Here is an 18460-nt window from a genome sequence, read left to right on the forward strand (position 1 = left end):
CATGGCCTCTGCTCACCCTTCTAACACTTCTGGCAAAATGGAAAGCCTTTTTATAGCTTTGGATGGGAGCTATAGAAACAGTTGCATCTTTCCTGACTTAGGAATTGGTAAAAACTTCACAGATAAGATGTATTTGATCCAATTTGAAATGTTTCTTTACAAACCATTAAATTAATGTGCAAACTAACATCACAGATGGGAATAAAGAGTTTGACTCTGAGAGGTGCTGAGCTCCCATCTCGGCAGTTGATTTCAATGGGAGCTATGGATCTCAGAATCAGACCCAAAATACTAATGGTAAGATAAGATAAGAATTAGTGCAAAGTTTATATTTCTACAAGTATTGGACCAATTCCTAGGCCCTCCATATCTTTGCTGGGCACAGGGGAACAAAAATAGCTTTAGGTACCATTGCATCTCCCAAACTCTGGGGCTGAACCAGTCGCAGGTGTAACACAGAGCAGCCAAGGGGCAGCTCTAACATATGCTGTGATTGTCCATAGTCCCCTAGGGTATGTCTACACAGTAAAGAAAACCCTGCGGCTGGCCTGTGCCAGCCAACTCCAGGCTCACGGGGCTCAGTCTGTAGGGCTGTAAAATTGCTGTATAGACTTCTGGACTCGGGACAGAAGACAGAATACTTGGCTAGATGGAACATTGGTCTGACCCAGTATGGCCATTTTTCTGTTCCCATGTTTGCTCTATGTAACTGTTTTCAGGATTGCTCAGTATAGCAACTTTGATCTGCACACACTCAGGTCACTCCCCTTGTTTTTAAGGATACAGTTTTCTGCAGTTATTTTTAAGATGTTCCCTTTTCGTTCTTCCTAATACAATCTAGGATATTTAGAAATTAAAATAGCATTTTCTAATAATTTTCCATTTTTGAATTGGGCAAAAATGTTCTTTCCCTGTTTCTAATGGAAAAGATGCCAGAATGATTTTCTTTTGTTTACTTCTTCACTTGTGCATCAGCATCATTAATCCTTTCAGCAGGAACACAAGCTAAGCTCTTGTTCTAGGATAATCATTGTTTAGGTAGGCATCATATAAAAATTATATTAATGGGCCTGATAATTTTTTGGCAAATGAGGTGGTATTCATTTGAAAAGGTTAGAGAGATATTTAAAGTGTGCAAAGAATTCTTCAGTTTAAAGTAGTCCATGTTTTTGGGCCTAAACTATAGTGTTTAAGTCTTCCTTTCAGCAATCATTTTAAAACAACATTACCACCAGAGACAGGTCCAAACCAAAATACCAAACCTGAACATCCTTCAAAACTTTGGGAAAGTTTGGAGCTGAATCTGTGGCCAGCCTTTATTTTTAAAATGAACTATCCTAAGATCCCAGATCTAAAGTCTCCCCAACGTTGGAGAAATATGGATCAAGTTCTGATATGAACTTCTCTAATTTCTATACACATACTACATTTTGGAACGAAATCAACCCCAAAACCGAGCCTTTTCTGAATAAAGCAAGGTAGAACTGCGGGCTGCTACTATTGTTCAAATAAGTGTGGGTTAATAGTAAAAATAACGCCTACACTCTGGTAACACAAGAAGGATATTTTAATTGTTGCTATTGGAAGAAATATATCAGCATACTGCAACTTAAATCATCTAGAAAAATGTGTTCCTTGGCTTTTTTTCCACTTAGCAAAATGTTGTTTAAGACAGAGAAAAAAGTTCCATTTCCTTATATGTTTTTAGTGTGTCTTCAGGGCATTGCTATTTATTTTGCAGGATCATTGTAACAGGATCTGTTATTCATTTCACTCCATTTTTGAAGCATGGCCCAGCAACTATCAATTGAAGTGAGGATTGACCTAGCAGTGAGGTACTTTTGTCTGTTATGGGCCACAGTCTGTGATATTTCATTATCCATTCCTTTTACATGAGTTCTCTATTTTACTAGTCTGCTTTATAATAGAGACGCAACTATAGTGGGCTTGGAACAAACTCCAACATGTGAAAAAATCATTTATAGACCCATTTCAAGGGCAACAGCTGAACTGGGACCACTATTTTAAAAAATGTCCATTTAAAAAAATACTGATTTGCTCTGTTTGCCAAACAACATTGACTAAATGGATTTCTCCATGAAATCTCCAAGTATGTGGTAGCTGGGTGTGGTTTTGCCAGTCACCTATTGAAAAGTGAAACTCAACTATAGATTTATTTTGGCATCACTATGTTCTACAGAGCCACTGAGCTGAACTTTAATGTAAGATTGTGAAAATGATTCAATTTTCACTTTATTTTTTGTATCAGTTAGTTTTCTTACTGTGACTGATGCACAAATCACATACTGGGCGATGCTCCTCTGAACAAGGGTGGAAGGAACCACTGGCCAAAGCTTTACAATTCAGCCCTCTTTTTTAAAAGGAGATACACTTGAAATCTCATCATGCTGTCCTTGCACATACTAAACCCCTCATCTAAGTCCATAAGCATTTTAGATCACAAGATATGTAGAACTAGCCCTTTTATGGACTAACAGGGGAGAAATTTGTCAGAGGAACTTGCTGAGGTTTTCCTGGGAACACTGCCTCAGCATAAGCTTAGTGTGCAGATTTTACAGATGTGGTGACTGTCCAAGTTCCTCTTTCACATCCACTGCTGTTGATGCCACAGTACATTCTTAGGTATTCTATATTCAGGGCACTTGCGTAGCACTGGTATCTAACTACCTCCCACAGTTAAATGAAGTGTGCATAGAAATGTACAGGGCTCGTTCCTCAGCTGCAGCCAAGCCCTTCTTAGCTACGATTGGGAGGGGATCAAGGTGGCACTGAGACACACCCTCATGCCCTATTCCTGGAGCCTGCACGGGGCCAGATCAGCCGCCTCAGGGCTGCTCTAAATGACACTGGTTGCAGCACAACCAAGGAGCCATTACGCTGTCACGGATTGCTAAAGTGCAAGCGGTCATCCCCTAGACGTGCCATACACCAGAGACTGTGAAGGGACTTGTGGTATATGTCACCTGGGGATGCCCCCCACTGAAGAAACCCTCAGTACTTAGGCTCCTTACGTTGGCTTTGTTGTACTTTTGTACTGCTAGAGCAGCCCAAAGGGGCTGTATCAGAGCCAGGATCTGGCCCATAGTTCTGCCTGTCTGTTCAGGGGCTGGATTTTGGTGGGGAGGGGTATTATTTTGATAGTGTTACTGTGGGAAAGTTAAACCAAAAAAGTGGACTTGGCAATTTTCTCTGAAGGTGCTAAAGTTTGTTAGGAGATGGGGCACCCCCAGACATTCACAGGCTAGGATAAGAACAATGAAAGGACACTCTCCAAAGACAGGCATCTGAAAGGGGCCTGTGAATACATGAAACAGTGAAACACAATTGCTTAACCCTGCTGCTACGAGATGGGTCTGCCTCAATAGCTATACCAGACTCCAGCCGATGCTCAGGAGCCCCTTCAGCATCATTTTGTTGTTCTGTATCTGACAGGTCAGCAAGGTGCAATAGAAGACCTGAATATCCCATAAAGATTTGGGCCCGGGGTACATCACGGGTCTTTGGTCCCCTGAGAGATTTGACCCACTTAGAATGATTGAACAGTGTATCCAATGCAAAGCTAATTTAAGAGTCTCTGTGGCTTAATATACACTAACCAACATAATAACTAACTCACTGTATTATCATTAATGATAAACATTTAATCAAAAGCAATTTCATCTTATTTAATTCAACTATTTGGGTAAAGAATAAAGTGATGTGCAAGCATTCCAGAAGTGAAACTCCAGACTGAGCGGAAGCTAAGGAACCTAATGCTGTAATTCCACAAACTGTATACACAACAGTTAACTGCAGAAGGAAAATCCCCAGCTCCAGCTCGCATAGCTCATAGTTAGAAGATTTTCAAACATCTAGAGTATGCAGAGAAACCGAATCACATGGCAGGGAAGGCAGAATACAGGAAACATTCAGCAACACAGCCAGATGCTGTAAATTCTGAATTATAGTACTAATAATAAAACACACAGAGGGAGAAGCAGACCGATCACAACAGAGAGAGGGTTGTTTAAAGTGCAGAGAGATAAAATCATATAAAGAGCAAGACTAACTTGTTTTAAAAGAGGAAGTACCAGACCCTCATCCCTGCTCAGGATGTTCTGGCACTTCAAACACACATAAGGGGCAGTCTATCAGGGCCTGTTAGGATACGCTCTGTCCAAGAGTCTTCTGTTTCTATGTCCCTGGGGGACAGGGAGTGTGGTTATGAGACTACTCTAACTTACAGTGGAAACCAGGCCAACCCCAAAATCAGGAGACCATAAAGCTGACTTGAAGCCATCATCCCTCCCAACCCCTTATGTTGAACCCAATTTGGCCAAACCAGAGGATTTGAGCCAAAATGTTCAATGATGGGGAAAGCTTTTAGACATGGAGAAGTGAAAATTAAAAAAAACTCTCTCTAGACTGATGATGCCGACAATCCATCATGTAATGGGGACTGAGCCTTACAGATGTCACTATATGCACTTCAGGACCCTCTAGGAGCAACATTTTTACCTGCTTGCTCCATGTCTGGCACTCAGCACATTTCTGGGCCACCACTAGACCACTTACCAATGACCTCTGGCACTGCTGCTCCACCACTGCCTACTATTAGTGGTGCTGCCTCTTTACTTCAACAGCAGATTATTCGATGGTAATATCAGAAGATTCTTGTTCCTCTAAATTATTCAGGTGCATTAATGTATTCAGTATGGAATACCAGCCTGTGTTTAAAGGTGGGGGTGCGGTTTTGCAATTAAGCCCTATATGCCTATTTCTGTAGTGAGGTGAATGGATGCCTTTGTATATGTGTTATCAAGTCCATAAAATATATATATTAAGTGCCTCACCAACAGTCAAATTACATGAAGTTTTAGCATGTGTCAGGATAGCAAAATCCATCACCAGTTTTCCAGCATCTTACCTGAGAACCTGCCTCTGCCCTAGCTGAGGTCAAGCAGATATGCTTGAGCTGGCAGTCCATTTGTATGTGAGAGAGCTGTTTGCAAGGCATTCTTCATGAGGGCCCATAAACTGTGGAATTATCTTCTCTACCTTTGGTCCAAAGTAGCCCAGTTTGTTGACCTTCTAGGTATGCTGCAAAGCCTATCTTTTAGACCAGGTATTTGGGGAGGGATGAGGCAATCAGAGCTAATGTCTCTTTGAGGAAAATTCAGGGTGGTGAGATTTTGATTTGATTGATAATATATCTTAGCTGACCAGTGTAGGGGAGCATGTAGCCATTTCACTTTCTAATTATTTTAGCATTGTATTTTTAATTGATGGCAAGAGGACCTATAGCTTGAGAGGTGGGTGGGAGGAGTGTTCTTTATGTTAGATTATTTATATCCAGTAACGTCTACTCTGAGGTTCAGATTTACCTCACCACCCAGGTTTCACCAGAAGCTCAATGTCCACAATCTATCTTAATTACCCCTCTCTATTACTAGCCACATGGCATAATACTTCAACAGCAAAATAATTCAGAAAAGCCATCCATCAGATCAGTACTAAGCAAGGAACTTTTGAGTAATTCAGCAAAATTTCATATGCAAAATCTAAACCTAATAGGTTTATAATATTCCAAGAACCAAGCGTTGTACTGACGTATTGTATTAAAGGCCCAATTCTGTAATCCTTATGCACTTTGAGTAGTGCTTTTGTAACCCACTGGTGAGTGTATGTTACAGATCCCTTCTGTGCCCAATCCACAGAGAATATGACTCTATACAGCTCCACCTTAGCGCTTTAGCTCATGAATTGGTCCCCAATTCAATCCCTGATGTGTTGGCCAACATGGCTGCTATCATTTTTTACTTAAACTAGTTCCGTTTGATATGCTAAATCTGAATAGAAAGGAGTAAAGGTGAACAGCTTTGTGCAAATGATAAGGAAAGTACTCACTGGATCTACATTGAATCCTGAATTGTCCCTGTTAATAGGAAAAAAGATTTCTTTGAAGTTTGCAATACAGAACTTAGCACATGGATTACCAGGGTGCAGCCACTCAAGCTATTAAAAGAAATTCACATGCTGAGGAGTTGACATTTTTGAGCTATCTGGTCTCTTAGCATCTTGAGGAGATATTATTTGACATAGAGAAGTGTTAACAGAGAAGATTTATTATAGTAGTGTCTTCTTCTTTCACATGTCTTTAATATACAAGTCTGTTTTATAATCTGTATCTAGCAAATAAGTAAATAGCAAAGAAAAACTCTTAAATTACTTTTGACAAAAAGAGAATGTTGCACTTATTCTACATTTTTGTTAATCTGGAAATCTTTTGTCTGCACACTAACATCCACCCTAATTCTACTGAAGGAGGTGACCTTCCTGTATAAGCCAAATTGGCTAACATACGTGTATATTTGAAGAGTCCCTAAAAGAACAGAATGTCTTGTTCATTTACATACAGTAAACACATGTTTCATCCAAACGGCAAGGAATTGTGAAATAGTTTTGGAATCCAATAGCTTCTTTCATTTCAGCTTTGAAAATGCTGGCTAACGAGTCCCAAAAGGATGTATTTTCTCTTGTTTACAAGAGGATTATATTATAAAAAAATATTTTTGAAAGAGCATTAATCTTTCATTTCTTGAGCACTCTGTTTCAGTGGAACTACTATTTCTAAGACTGAGCAACAGGCAACCCCATGATTCATTCATTTATAGTTACACATCACATTGAGATAGATAGACTGACAATATGTCTATCTTTATCACCACAGTCTAGAAGTAATTTAGAAGTTGGAAATGCTTCTTCTAACAGTCATAATTCAGGCTGCATTTATCTGGCACCAGACTCCCCTTCTCTCTGAAAATCTAAGCAGATTGTGAACAACAATGATAAAACACTCCAAAACTGCTCTCTAAAAATATTTCATTTCTATTTCCTCCTGAGCTTTTCATACACTGAACATCTGTAGTATGAATGCCTTAAATTCCAGCTGATGCTAATCCTGATTTTGGTCATTGATTTCATTGGAAGTTGAAGGTGTTCAGTCCCTCCCAGGATCAAGTCCAAAGAGAAAACTGCCAGTTGTAGCCTGGAATATAAAATCACCATAGCAACAACAAAGCATCAGTCCCCGAAAAGATATATTGAAGAAACCTGTCCTAATAAAATTACTGTTTGTGGAGGCAATTTCATAAGTTTTCCACAGGATTCTTGCTGCAGAGCTGTCCAGGTACATAAAGCAGAAACAAAGGGTTGGGGGGGAATCAGAGGGCTGAATGGCTTAAGCGCTAAGCTTTCACTTCTGAGACCAGAGTTTAATTTTAAAATAAAATCATATGCAAAACAAGCTAGGTGGTCTCCTTTCAGTCCCTGCTGGCTAGGACTCCACATCATAAAACTATCCCACAGAATCTGATGTAGTTAGTAGTCACTGCCCAAGAGAGGCCCTAAGCTGATTTGTTAGCAGCTGAATTATCTCTTAAGAGAGGGGTTAGCAGCAAAGGAAATCTTGCATTGCAATCAAATGTAGCCGAGCTGTGGAAAACCCTCTCTGTGCACAAAATGCAGGCTCCATTTCTGACCCTGCATAAGCTCAACCACTCGTCCAAATTTTAACATGCCTTCCTTTCATAAATTACCATGTTAAGACTCCTGTGTGTGCAATGTACTGTAATAGCATCTGGAAAATCTTAGGTATGGTAAGGTACACAAATCACCCCAAAGGGCTAGTCAGACCATAGCTTGAATATCATTCACAATTTAACCCCGCCACAGAATTCACATCAAAGAACTGGAAAGGACATAGGAGAGACAAACAAAGAGTGAGATGTCTCAGCAGCTCTAGTGACAGTAAAAGAATTAGATTTTGTTCCTAGTATTAATGCTTTGCACTTTTTATGGTGCATTTCATCGAGGAATTTAGAGTTTTTTACTAATTAATTAGTTAAGCTACATAGTGCCCCTGTGAAGTACTGCCATTCTACAACCATTTGAAAATGAGTAATTTGAGGGTGAGTGATCAGTCCAAAATTACACAGCAGGTGAAGAGTTAAGAACAAAAGCCACAAGTCCAGCCTGACTCCCAATCATATGTTCTAACCAACAGAGACCACGCCCTTAAGTTCCTCTTCAGGCTAGGTCTGCTCTAGCACTTTTGTCGGTAATACTTATATCGCTCATGAGTGTGGAAAAAAACCCCTCTGAGCGACATAAATTACACCAACAGAAGCGCCAGTGGGGACAGTGCTATGTTGGCAAGAGGCACTCTCCCACCAATATAGCTACCGCCACTCATCGGGGGTGGTTTAATTCTATTGACACAAGAGCTCTCTCCCGTCAGCACAGGGATGGCTACACGGGTGGTCTTATAGTGGTGCATCTGCATCAGTACAGCTGTGCTGCTGTAGGAGCTCTAGTGTAGACATGGCCTAAGTTCCTACATTGTGTGGCGTTTTTCCCCCTTTCTCTTCAGTGTATGCAGGGTTAGAATGTTTGTCCTATATTAATTAGAACCGAATTTGTTAAATCCACCTACAGTATTTTCAGTGAAACTGGCATCAAAGCATAACATTTCCATCTTATCCCATTAAATCGGTGTGTGAGGGGAGAGAGAATTTTCCCCAGTCTCCCTGAGTAGGTGTATGCAATTGCCCATGTTAGAGCAGATCACTGGCAATCTGGAAAGAGAAATCTTTTTACCATTTATTTTCCTTTATAGAGAGAATAGCACATATAAAATGAATGTCATGCCTCATTTCTTTTTATTTCAAGCTATACTCGATGAGCTTCTTCTTTTTTTTTTTTTTTTTTTTGCTAAAGTAAATAAAATATTCATTTAGCGTTTATAGAATTGCAAGCCCCATAGAATGAATCAGAGAAAACTTGCACAGAATTTATCACAAGGTGGAATAAGCCTCTATTGTTTTACATTCATCAGTCTGGTAAGCCTATAGGCTTATGGGGAGTGCTCTGTGAAGCCACAAGGAGAGATTTAGATTTAGGCCTTGATCTTGCGACATGTTGCACATGGACTAACCCTTGTGCTTGCCTGGAGTCAATTGCAGGATCAGGGCTTTAATGCTTAGACTCAGCCTTTTGTTCCCGGGGTAATCAGCACTATGGAAATGTGGCTGAAAGCAATAGCAGTCACCCACAAAGCAATGTAAGGTGCAGTCCGTAGAGTCTTCTGTTTTTCTAAGATAAAGGTGTGACTGCTGGTTGGGGGGAAAAGAGGTAGAAATTCTCAGCACTTCATCTGGGATGCAGAGGGTATCACAGGAGGAAAGTAATTTAGTGTCTTTACCCTCAGCTGCAATTTCTGCCTTGGCAAATCTGTGTCATAAACTTCTATAGAAACAGGATGGGTTATTTGTTGAGGCATGACAGTTGATTCATGTTGTACATAGACACAAAGCTGTCTCACTGTCTAATTCAGATGCAGATAATACAGATCAAACTGGCTGATGGTGGATGGTCAAATTGGTGGGGCTATCTAGGAGTCATCATTCCAGAAAGTCCACAGGAAAAAAACGTGTTTTCAGGATAGCATGGAAGAAGAAGGGAATTCCTGAGTTAGTGAGAAGAGGGAGGCAGTGAAAGCATAAGGATGAGCATGGAAGAAGGTGAGAGTGGAAGAAGGATACAAAGGGGTTTCCTGGGAGTGTTCAGGGGAGAAGATGGAGCGTGAGGGAGAGGAGAAGAGAGCTGGAGTTGTGCAGGGGTGATGGAGCATGAGGGAGAATGAGAAGTTGTGAGCTGGATGCAGTTTCTCTAGGCTTACAGCCATGTAACTCAGAATAGTGTTTGGAATCCAGGCCATAGTGTTTGGAATCCACTCCTGTGACTGAAAGCCTCTTAGGGCAAAGGTTAGTGACACAACCTCTTCACAAGGATACTTGCAAAGCCCATAAAATCTTAAAGAGGTTTGTCATGTACTTGCTAGCACAGGTCACCTGCTTATAGAGTATTCTAGCATGACTCAGGCACACTAGAAAGAATACTGAAAGAAAATTGACCAGCCAAGAGTAAAACTACATCTTCACTCATTCATTCTCAGACAAACAAATCTAGTAACAAATAGCCCTAAACTTTAAAGTTCAGATCTAAATCCATATCCAGTGTTCCCAGCAGACCTTGTTCTTGGAGTGGGCCCAGCTAAATCATTGGTCCAAACACCCCAAACTGGCGGAAACTGCATTTCCAGATCGGAAACTGGTGCGGATCTCCAATAAAAACCACTGGCCTGATAGTTTTGGCTGTGTTGTACTGCACTCTATATCCAGAGAGCCACCTGGTCGAAGGGGTGAGAACCTTCTTCACTCTGACCTACAAGGAAGCTGATGGAACTGCCTTACGTGTACCTTCAAACAGCTCTTTTCCTGAAACCCTTTTTACGAGCCTGAAGGACTGCTTCCCATCTGCTAAAAAGGCTGTTTGCAAAGGGTCATCAGTCCCCATATTCCAAAACAATTAGTGAAGGAAGCAAACAAAAATACAGCTGGAGGCAAACTACAGTACATTAGAAGCTTCATTGCCTCACACTAAAAGATAAGTATCCTTAAGTAGATAGTGCATGGCAGTCAGATATTTTAAGACTGTAGCAGTGGAGTACCAGGGATTCACTTCTGCCTTGCATATAGCTTATATTTTTAATGTGGCAGGCTATGAATATAAAGTGACCATTATCCTCATTCTGCTTTAAAAGCAAAACAGAGAAGAACCTTTTATTGTACATGCTCAGGGAGTTGGCTACTAGCAGCTAATATAGTAATATATCTAATAACACTATAAGGAACCAGACATTTTTCTCACATGCAGCCATTTCAAAAATATCACTGGTTGATACAGTGCCACATTAGCTTAGGCCATCATGATTTTATCACACACCATAATTTACCTAATGAAGAAAGGAAAGAGAAATGCTGTCATATGTATTGTGGGTACTTTACTGTGGGAAGGTAAAGGGAATCAATAGTGCACTCTGTATAGCATTCAGAGAGAGCCCTGCATGGATCAATACTGAACTTCACTCACTCAGACTTGTGTAATTGCAAAACCAAAAAATGGATCATGCTACTAGCTTTTTATTTTGAAATGAAAGTTTCCTAGGCGTGGTTCTGGCTAGTCATGCTCACAGACACTACACTCACTCTGTGGAGTTAACATTTTGTTTTCCAAACATAAAACAAGCCATTAAAAAGTGAGCATTAGCTAGCTACTACCCCACACTCATCCCACTACATATAGGGAAACTGGCTTCTGAGCCCCCATAACTGTTGGTGATTGCTGGCTTTTTAGTGGTAACCTCTGATTGTGACTAGGGTTTGGAGAAATCAGTTATCTGTGAGAGCGTGCAGTTTTTTAGGAGTGTAAAGACCAACTCAGTGTAGTCTCTGTAGAGATGTAACTCAGGGACCACTGGGTCTAAAACCATGCGCTCCTGTTGCCTGAGCTAACAGACCAAGCAGTAGAGCCTCATGCTTTTTAGATCCAAAGATCACCACAGATGACCCAATTAGGGGTGGCCCATATGACAATTTGAATTGCAATTATATTGCTGAAGCTTAGGGTCTGTGTAACCCATGCTAATGGACTGTGACCCTTTGTCCCCCTCTGGTGGCTAGACCACATATAGAGATTTATGAGTCTGCTACGGCCTCCACACTGATGAGCCTGAGTCTCTAACTCTAGTAATAGTGGCTTGTGCTTTTAGCTCTAGAAGTCTAGGGGGTCAGTTCTCACACATAACCTGTCCAGTTACATTACAGTTGCCTCAAAAATCAGCTATCTTAAACCATAAATAGAAACCTTACATTCATGCAGTTTGATTTTGTATTTGTAAACCATCTGAATGAGCTGTCCCCTGACATCTAGTGGTGAGCTGTGGAAAAGGACTTCAGGAGCTGATCTCATTTGCTTAGGCACACCCACCATGCTCAGCATGATGGGATTGCTTGCCCAAATGATCACTTGTGGCTGGTGTTAGATCCACAGTCTCCTTGTTATTGTGGCAGGAGTATTAAAGGATTGTTATCCTTGCTGTGTGAGTCGAGGGCAGCAGAACTGTACCTGGCATACCCCGATGGAGGGACTCACCCTGAACTGAACGGTACTCGCTAGGCAGGGGACCTGGGTTCCAAAACCCAATCCGTTGAGAGAGGGTGGGCCCAGCTTAAGGGTTCTAGATGCTATTTGATCTTTCTCTCCGAAATACATACTGTAAAGCTGAAATCACTAATACCTAGAGATAAGTATTAGACTTACTTTGGGACAGTGTCTCTATTGTAAGAGACTGCCCCACTAACAGCTGAAATAACTGAGAGCTGTGTGAAGTGTGGGCCCTAAGACATCTTGGTGACTGGTCAGCCGGGCAGCAGGTGGAAAGGCATGACTATCAGAGTGGCTGATGGAGAGTCATGGGCAGTTGGCGGAGAGGGATGGCCAGCAGGGCAGCTGGCAGAGAGGGCCAGAGCAGAGCCCCACAAAGAGGCGTGGTAATTGGATGGTGGGGCAGCAAGCGAGTGCCCAAACAGTGAAGTGTATAAGGTGCCTCCTTACCCTGCCCCCTTCCACCCAGGGTGGGAGGTGAATTCTGCAGATGAACCTCTGAACTTGGGGCTGCACTGGCCAAGGACAGCAACTGTAAGTGGGGTTCAGAGAAAGGATGGGCATGTTAAAGGGACTTTTGGGTTGCTGGACTTAAGAACCTGAGGGAAAAAGGACACTGCCCAACTTACTTGCGGGTGGGTCTTTTGCTCATGGTTTATGTTTATGTAGCCTAGTTGTGGAGTTTTCCCAAATTAATGCTGAGTTACCTCCTTTTAATATTTTTTTTTTTTTTTTTTTCCTGGCAGAACACCTTTTATTTTATTAAAGTATGCAAAGTAGTTAATTCGTGTACTATTAAAACCTGGCTCGGTCTTTAAGAGGAACATCTCTACATGTTGAGTGAAGCCACATGACTGGTGATCTCTATCCAGGCACAGCACATTTCAGCCATTTGCCTCTGTGAAATTGTTAAAGCTACTCAATATCAAATAAAATAATGGAGGCCGGCATTAATTTAAGAGGAGTCCCAAGTTAGATGCATGTGTTTTCTCTATACCCAAGAGGCTGGGAAAGGAGGGCTCCTACACATTGGTGCAGATCAACACCGAAATCGGTCAGAAAAGTTTGGAGACTTTGGCACTGTCAGAGGCTGGTCACTTGGCTTCACCTCCAGACTGCGGTACTTGCGAACTGGATTTGCCTTGTGTACCAGTTCCTGTCTCAGCCTGGAGAGTTCTTCTTTCTCCCGCTCAGCCTCCTGCTGTCTTTCCTCTTCTTGAAGCTTCTCTTTTTCAGTTTCCAACATAGCGAGTCGCTTTTCGAACTCTTGACGCTCTTTTGCTCTCTTTTCTGTCGCCAGCTCAAAGCTTTCAGCAACTATGGAACCAGAAAGGTTCTCTGCTATTGGCTTGCTGTCCTTCTTTGGCACAAAAGGCTCCTGGTGCACAATGGTGTTTGGATTAGCTTTGAAGCACGCTGCCTCTTTCTGCCGTTTCAGGTCTTCTTTGATCTGTTGCTGCCAATTCTGCAACTTGGTAGCTCCCCGTTCATCTGTCTGCAGATGGAAGGGCTCTGGTTGTGTTGTGTTCTTCACTTTTTTTTGTGGCAAGTTGATGTGGTCAAACTGAGGCAGGGGTAGTGCTTTGAACTTCGGTACCTCCTCTTTCTGCAGCTCTTCTATTTTTTTTTTTTCTCCTTTTGCATCCACCTCTCTCTGTCACGAGAGTCAAAAGAGAAGGGGCACACTTCCACATGCCTCTGCTCGGGGGCTTTAGGTTTGAAGGGCACTCCATAGTGTGGCATGGGGTTAGCTTTGATCACCGGGACCACCTCCTCTCTCTTTTCTTCCTCGCTACCAGGCATTCGGACTCTGTTCTTCAGTGCAAAGGCTGGGGATTTGTTGCAGAATTGGCAGCAACAGATCAAAGAAGACCTGAAACGGCAGAAAGAGGCAGCGTGCTTCAAAGCTAATCCAAACACCATTGTGCACCAGGAGCCTTTTGTGCCAAAGAAGGACAGCAAGCCAATAGCAGAGAACCTTTCTGGTTCCATAGTTGCTGAAAGCTTTGAGCTGGCGACAGAAAAGAGAGCAAAAGAGCGTCAAGAGTTCGAAAAGCGACTCGCTATGTTGGAAACTGAAAAAGAGAAGCTTCAAGAAGAGGAAAGACAGCAGGAGGCTGAGCGGGAGAAAGAAGAACTCTCCAGGCTGAGACAGGAACTGGTACACAAGGCAAATCCAGTTCGCAAGTACCGCAGTCTGGAGGTGAAGCCAAGTGACCAGCCTCTGACAGTGCCAAAGTCTCCAAACTTTTCTGACCGATTTCGGTGTTGATCTGCACCAATGTGTAGGAGCCCTCCTTTCCCAGCCTCTTGGGTATAGAGAAAACACATGCATCTAACTTGGGACTCCTCTTAAATTAATGCCGGCCTCCATTATTTTATTTGATATTGAGTAGCTTTAACAATTTCACAGAGGCAAATGGCTGAAATGTGCTGTGCCTGGATAGAGATCACCAGTCATGTGGCTTCACTCAACATGTAGAGATGTTCCTCTTAAAGACCGAGCCAGGTTTTAATAGTACACGAATTAACTCCTTTTAATAAAAGTTTTTGCTACACTCAGATTCTGTGCTTGCGAGAGGGGAAGCATTGCCTCTTAGAGGTGCCCAGAGGGTGGTTTGTAATTGTCCTAGATCACTGGGTGGGGGTTCAAGCTGGTTTTGTGTTGTACTGGTGAAAAGGAACTCTTAGGTACTGAACCCAGCCTTTGTTTCTGCTGGCTCCACCTGGCAGAAGGGTTACATATTTGTTAAGTTTAGTTTGCTGGCTCTTTGGCTTTTTCTACAGGCTCCCTTCCTTTTCTCTCTCTCTCTCTCTCTTTTTTTTTTTTTTTTTTTTTTAGGTTTTTGTTTTGTTAGTTCTGTTAAAGTGGTCTAGGGGCCTTTGGCATTGCCTGCAAATTATAATGGATTGTTAAGTTGTGTAACGTCGTCTTGCTATATATGACTGATTTTTTCCAGTTGTAAAACAACAAGACACTATTTGCAAAGCAATGTTGGCTTGTGTTTAATGGTTTCCATACAAGATTGTAATTTTCCTTAACATAATTACTGGCTGATTACTTTTTCCAAGCCATCTTCTTCCTGCTCTCTGTTTACTGATCCTGACCATAACAACAAGAGCAATATTTTATGTTTACATGGGAGAGGTGGGTGGCCTGCTTTAGTCAGGGAAGATGGACATTACTTGCATTTGATATAAAAATAATATAGTATTTGCGATGCTAATGCTAAAACTTTTAATATATGGTTTTGCATTGTTGAGGTTGGATTTTTTTAAATCTATTTTTCCATGGCAGCTGATAGATCAATTTATCCTGAATCCAGCAGCTGAAGGTAAGACTACATAATTAACCAAGTAGAAGTAGTTGTGGCTTAGGAGTGGTATCAGTTCACAAGCCAAATCTTCAGCTGTTGTAAATCAGCATAGCCCTACTGACTTCAGTAGAGTTATGCTGATTTATATGAGCTGAAGATCTGGCTCCATATTCTCCATCCCTATCTTTTTAAATGGTCTGCTCGGGTTTGACTCATAGACTTTAAGGCCAACAGGAACTATCATGATCATCTAGTCTGACCTCCTGCACTTTGCAGGCCACAGAACCCCATACACCCAGACCTGTAGTAGGCCCATAACCTCTGTCTGAGTTACTGAAGTCCTCAAATCCACATTGCACAGGAGGGTGAAGCCCCACACCCAGGGTTTCTTCCGTGTGACCTGGAGGAAAATTCCTTCCCAACCACAAATATGGTGATCAGTTAGACCCTGGGCATGTGGGCAAGACAAGCTAGGGTTTTTAACTTGAATAAAGCTATTTCCACTTAAAGAAAGTTCATATCTGGCTTTATTTGGGCGTCCTGACTACCGAGTCTCAAGTTATAACAGGGCTAGTGCAGAACCTTAATATTGTGAAATGCTATTGCCTTCATTCCTCAGCTTCTTGTTTAGAACCATCAGAGACTCAGTCCACTTTGATACCATACAGATCAATCACAGTAACCCCAGAGAGGCACTGTCAATAAAGATGGTTGCCCGAGAGAGTGAATGGAAAATTGAAACTGATTTAAAAAAAAAAATTGTGCATGAAACTGATCAGGCATAAAGGTGGCTGTGCGGTCTTCAGCCATTCCAAGTATCATCCGTGAATCTGCAGGGATAGAGTACCTCCTGATTAGTGCTTCGTGTCATCAAGATTCTGAAACGTGGCGACCTGGCCTTGGTCACTTGATCTTTTGTTAATACGCCTGATACATGAGAGGAAAAAGTATCCACTGAGTCCACTGGCTAGTATTACACTAAAGGTCCTCAATTCTCACTGAAGTCAATGAGCGTTAGGGACACTCAGGGTATCTCAGAAGGTGTTCAGTCCCTTTAAGAACTGGGCCCTAACTCTCCCCCAGAGGTGTCAGCTACACATACACATGTCTAAGATTAGTGGGGCAGTGTTGTGAGAGTACACTAGCGATTAATAAAAACCATAAAGCAAATTCATCCCTCATGTAACACCATTGACAGCAGTGGTGTCATGCCAGGGATAAATATGGGCCAATGTGTAACATAATGTAATAAAGAAAAATGACAGTAAATTTGTTCTTTTTAAAAAGAGAGAGAGAGATTTATATAAAGTGTGGGTTCAATCCTCAGCCACACTGAGTTTATACTCTAAGCCATCTTTCTGCTGTCCTGATCCTGGGCTGGCTAGGGACTGTAACTTTAGAGTAGCCTTGAGACTGCTTTAATTTATGCTGACTACAGCTAGCTGTTCTGCTAGCTGAGGAACCTCGTGAAGCTCCGTGAGCTCCAACTCACCCTCCCATTCTGGCTGGTCCTCCTACCCTTGACACACGCTCTGTGTGGAGGGATAGGGACAGGTGGTGTGGGGGTCTTGTGTCATTAATACCTAGCAAGTCCTGTTCAAACATTATTTGAGGCTATGGAGTCTGTGCCTTCCAAAGTAAATTATAGTTCACAATCTACAATTTTATAGACACAGAGCAATATGTTTTTTAGTCAATGCCTTTAGAGTTTTTTAAAAAGATTAATTCAAAGAGTCAGTACATTAGTCTCCTTTCAGACAGCCTGCTACTCCACTCCCATGCATTTCTAATAAGCCCAGTAATGTTGCAGTACCAAAAACCCTATTCTGGCTCTTTGGTGATGGATTTTCAAGGTCATAAATAATCACTGAATCCATTCTAACTGATAGGAGCTTATTCCTTTGCAACCCCAATGGTGTGTCACACCATGATCCATCACAGAGCCTCATAAAAATGAATTGGTCTTCTATCTCTTTCTGAACATTAGCAGCCATTTTCTTCAGCTGACTTTTATAATCAGCTCTGACACATTCTTTTACAAAAGCCTTCAGATTTTCCATGGCATCACACAGAAGGCAGAATGTCACATAAAGGGCTTGAATGTTTCTGTGGTACTTTTTACAATGGAAAGAGCTGCAAATGTTTTCATTTTCAAAGCAGAGTCTTTATAAAGCATTTACACCAGACATGTTTCACCAGTGTCATTCTATTTGCACCCATTCCAAAAACAGCTGTAATATGTGGTTTATGACACACACTAAGATTGGTGCTGAATGCTTTGTTGTAAAGATCAAAAGTCAGATGTGACGTGAAACAAATGTGTGTATATATAAACCTTGAAGCTCCAAAATATTAAGCAGCATTTTGCTCAAATTCCAGGAAATTTGCATGGAAATTTTATGGAATAGAGTCCAAAATCCCTGAGGTTTCACAGCATTTATAGTCCCCTAAAACCTTTATCTATGTTGCACATTTTCTGTCTGCTATCTCTGAATTCACATGGAGTGCAAAGCAAAGAAAAAGACAAATAAAATGAAAATAAATATAAAAATGTGGAGGGGAATGATCCTATTAAATCCTATTTAATTTGGACATTTATTTCTAATCTATTGGCTAAAACCCTTGATTTTAAACAAAACAATTAGATGAGACTGTACTCATACTAAACACACAAAGAGTCTTCTTATATTAAAAAAAAACTAGGGCTGTCAATTAATCCCAGTTAACTCATGCGATTAACTCAAAAAATTAACTGCTATTAAAAAAATTGTGATTAATTCTACTGTTAAACAATAGAATACCAATTGAAATGTATTAAATATTTTTGGATGTTTTTCTACATTTTAAAATATATTGATTTCTATTACAACACCGAATACAAAGTGTACAATGCTCACTTTATATTATATTTGATTACAAATATTTGCACTGTAAAAATGATAGATAAAAGAAATAGTATTTTTCAATTCACCTCATACAAATACTGTAGTGCAATCTCTTTACAGTGAAAGTGTAATTTACAAATGTGAATTATTATTTTTTGTTACATATCTGCACTCAAAAACAAAACGATGTAA

The 18460-nt window shown here is 41.2% G+C and overlaps 2 protein-coding genes across 2 annotated transcripts; one reads left to right on the plus strand and one right to left on the minus strand.

Moving 5' to 3' along the window:
* Positions 1 to 12803: 12803 nt before the first annotated feature.
* LOC128843801 (targeting protein for Xklp2-A-like) lies at positions 12804 to 13899 on the minus strand. The gene is given in 2 exon segments (XM_054040919.1): positions 12804 to 13693; positions 13696 to 13899. Coding segments are annotated over 2 exon segments (762 nt in total). The 5' UTR covers positions 13870 to 13899; the 3' UTR covers positions 12804 to 13105.
* A 7-nt stretch (positions 13900 to 13906) lies between these two features.
* Positions 13907 to 14592, plus strand: LOC128843766 (targeting protein for Xklp2-A-like; the record flags this gene model as incomplete). Its single annotated transcript, XM_054040869.1, has 1 exon — positions 13907 to 14592. A coding segment is annotated over one exon (432 nt), but the record flags the coding sequence as incomplete, so codon positions are not given.
* Between the last annotated feature and the right edge of the window lie 3868 nt (positions 14593 to 18460).

The sequence above is a fragment of the Malaclemys terrapin genome, chromosome 9 (genome assembly GCF_027887155.1).
Source record: "Malaclemys terrapin pileata isolate rMalTer1 chromosome 9, rMalTer1.hap1, whole genome shotgun sequence".
In the NCBI taxonomy this organism is placed as follows: domain Eukaryota; kingdom Metazoa; phylum Chordata; order Testudines; family Emydidae; genus Malaclemys; species Malaclemys terrapin.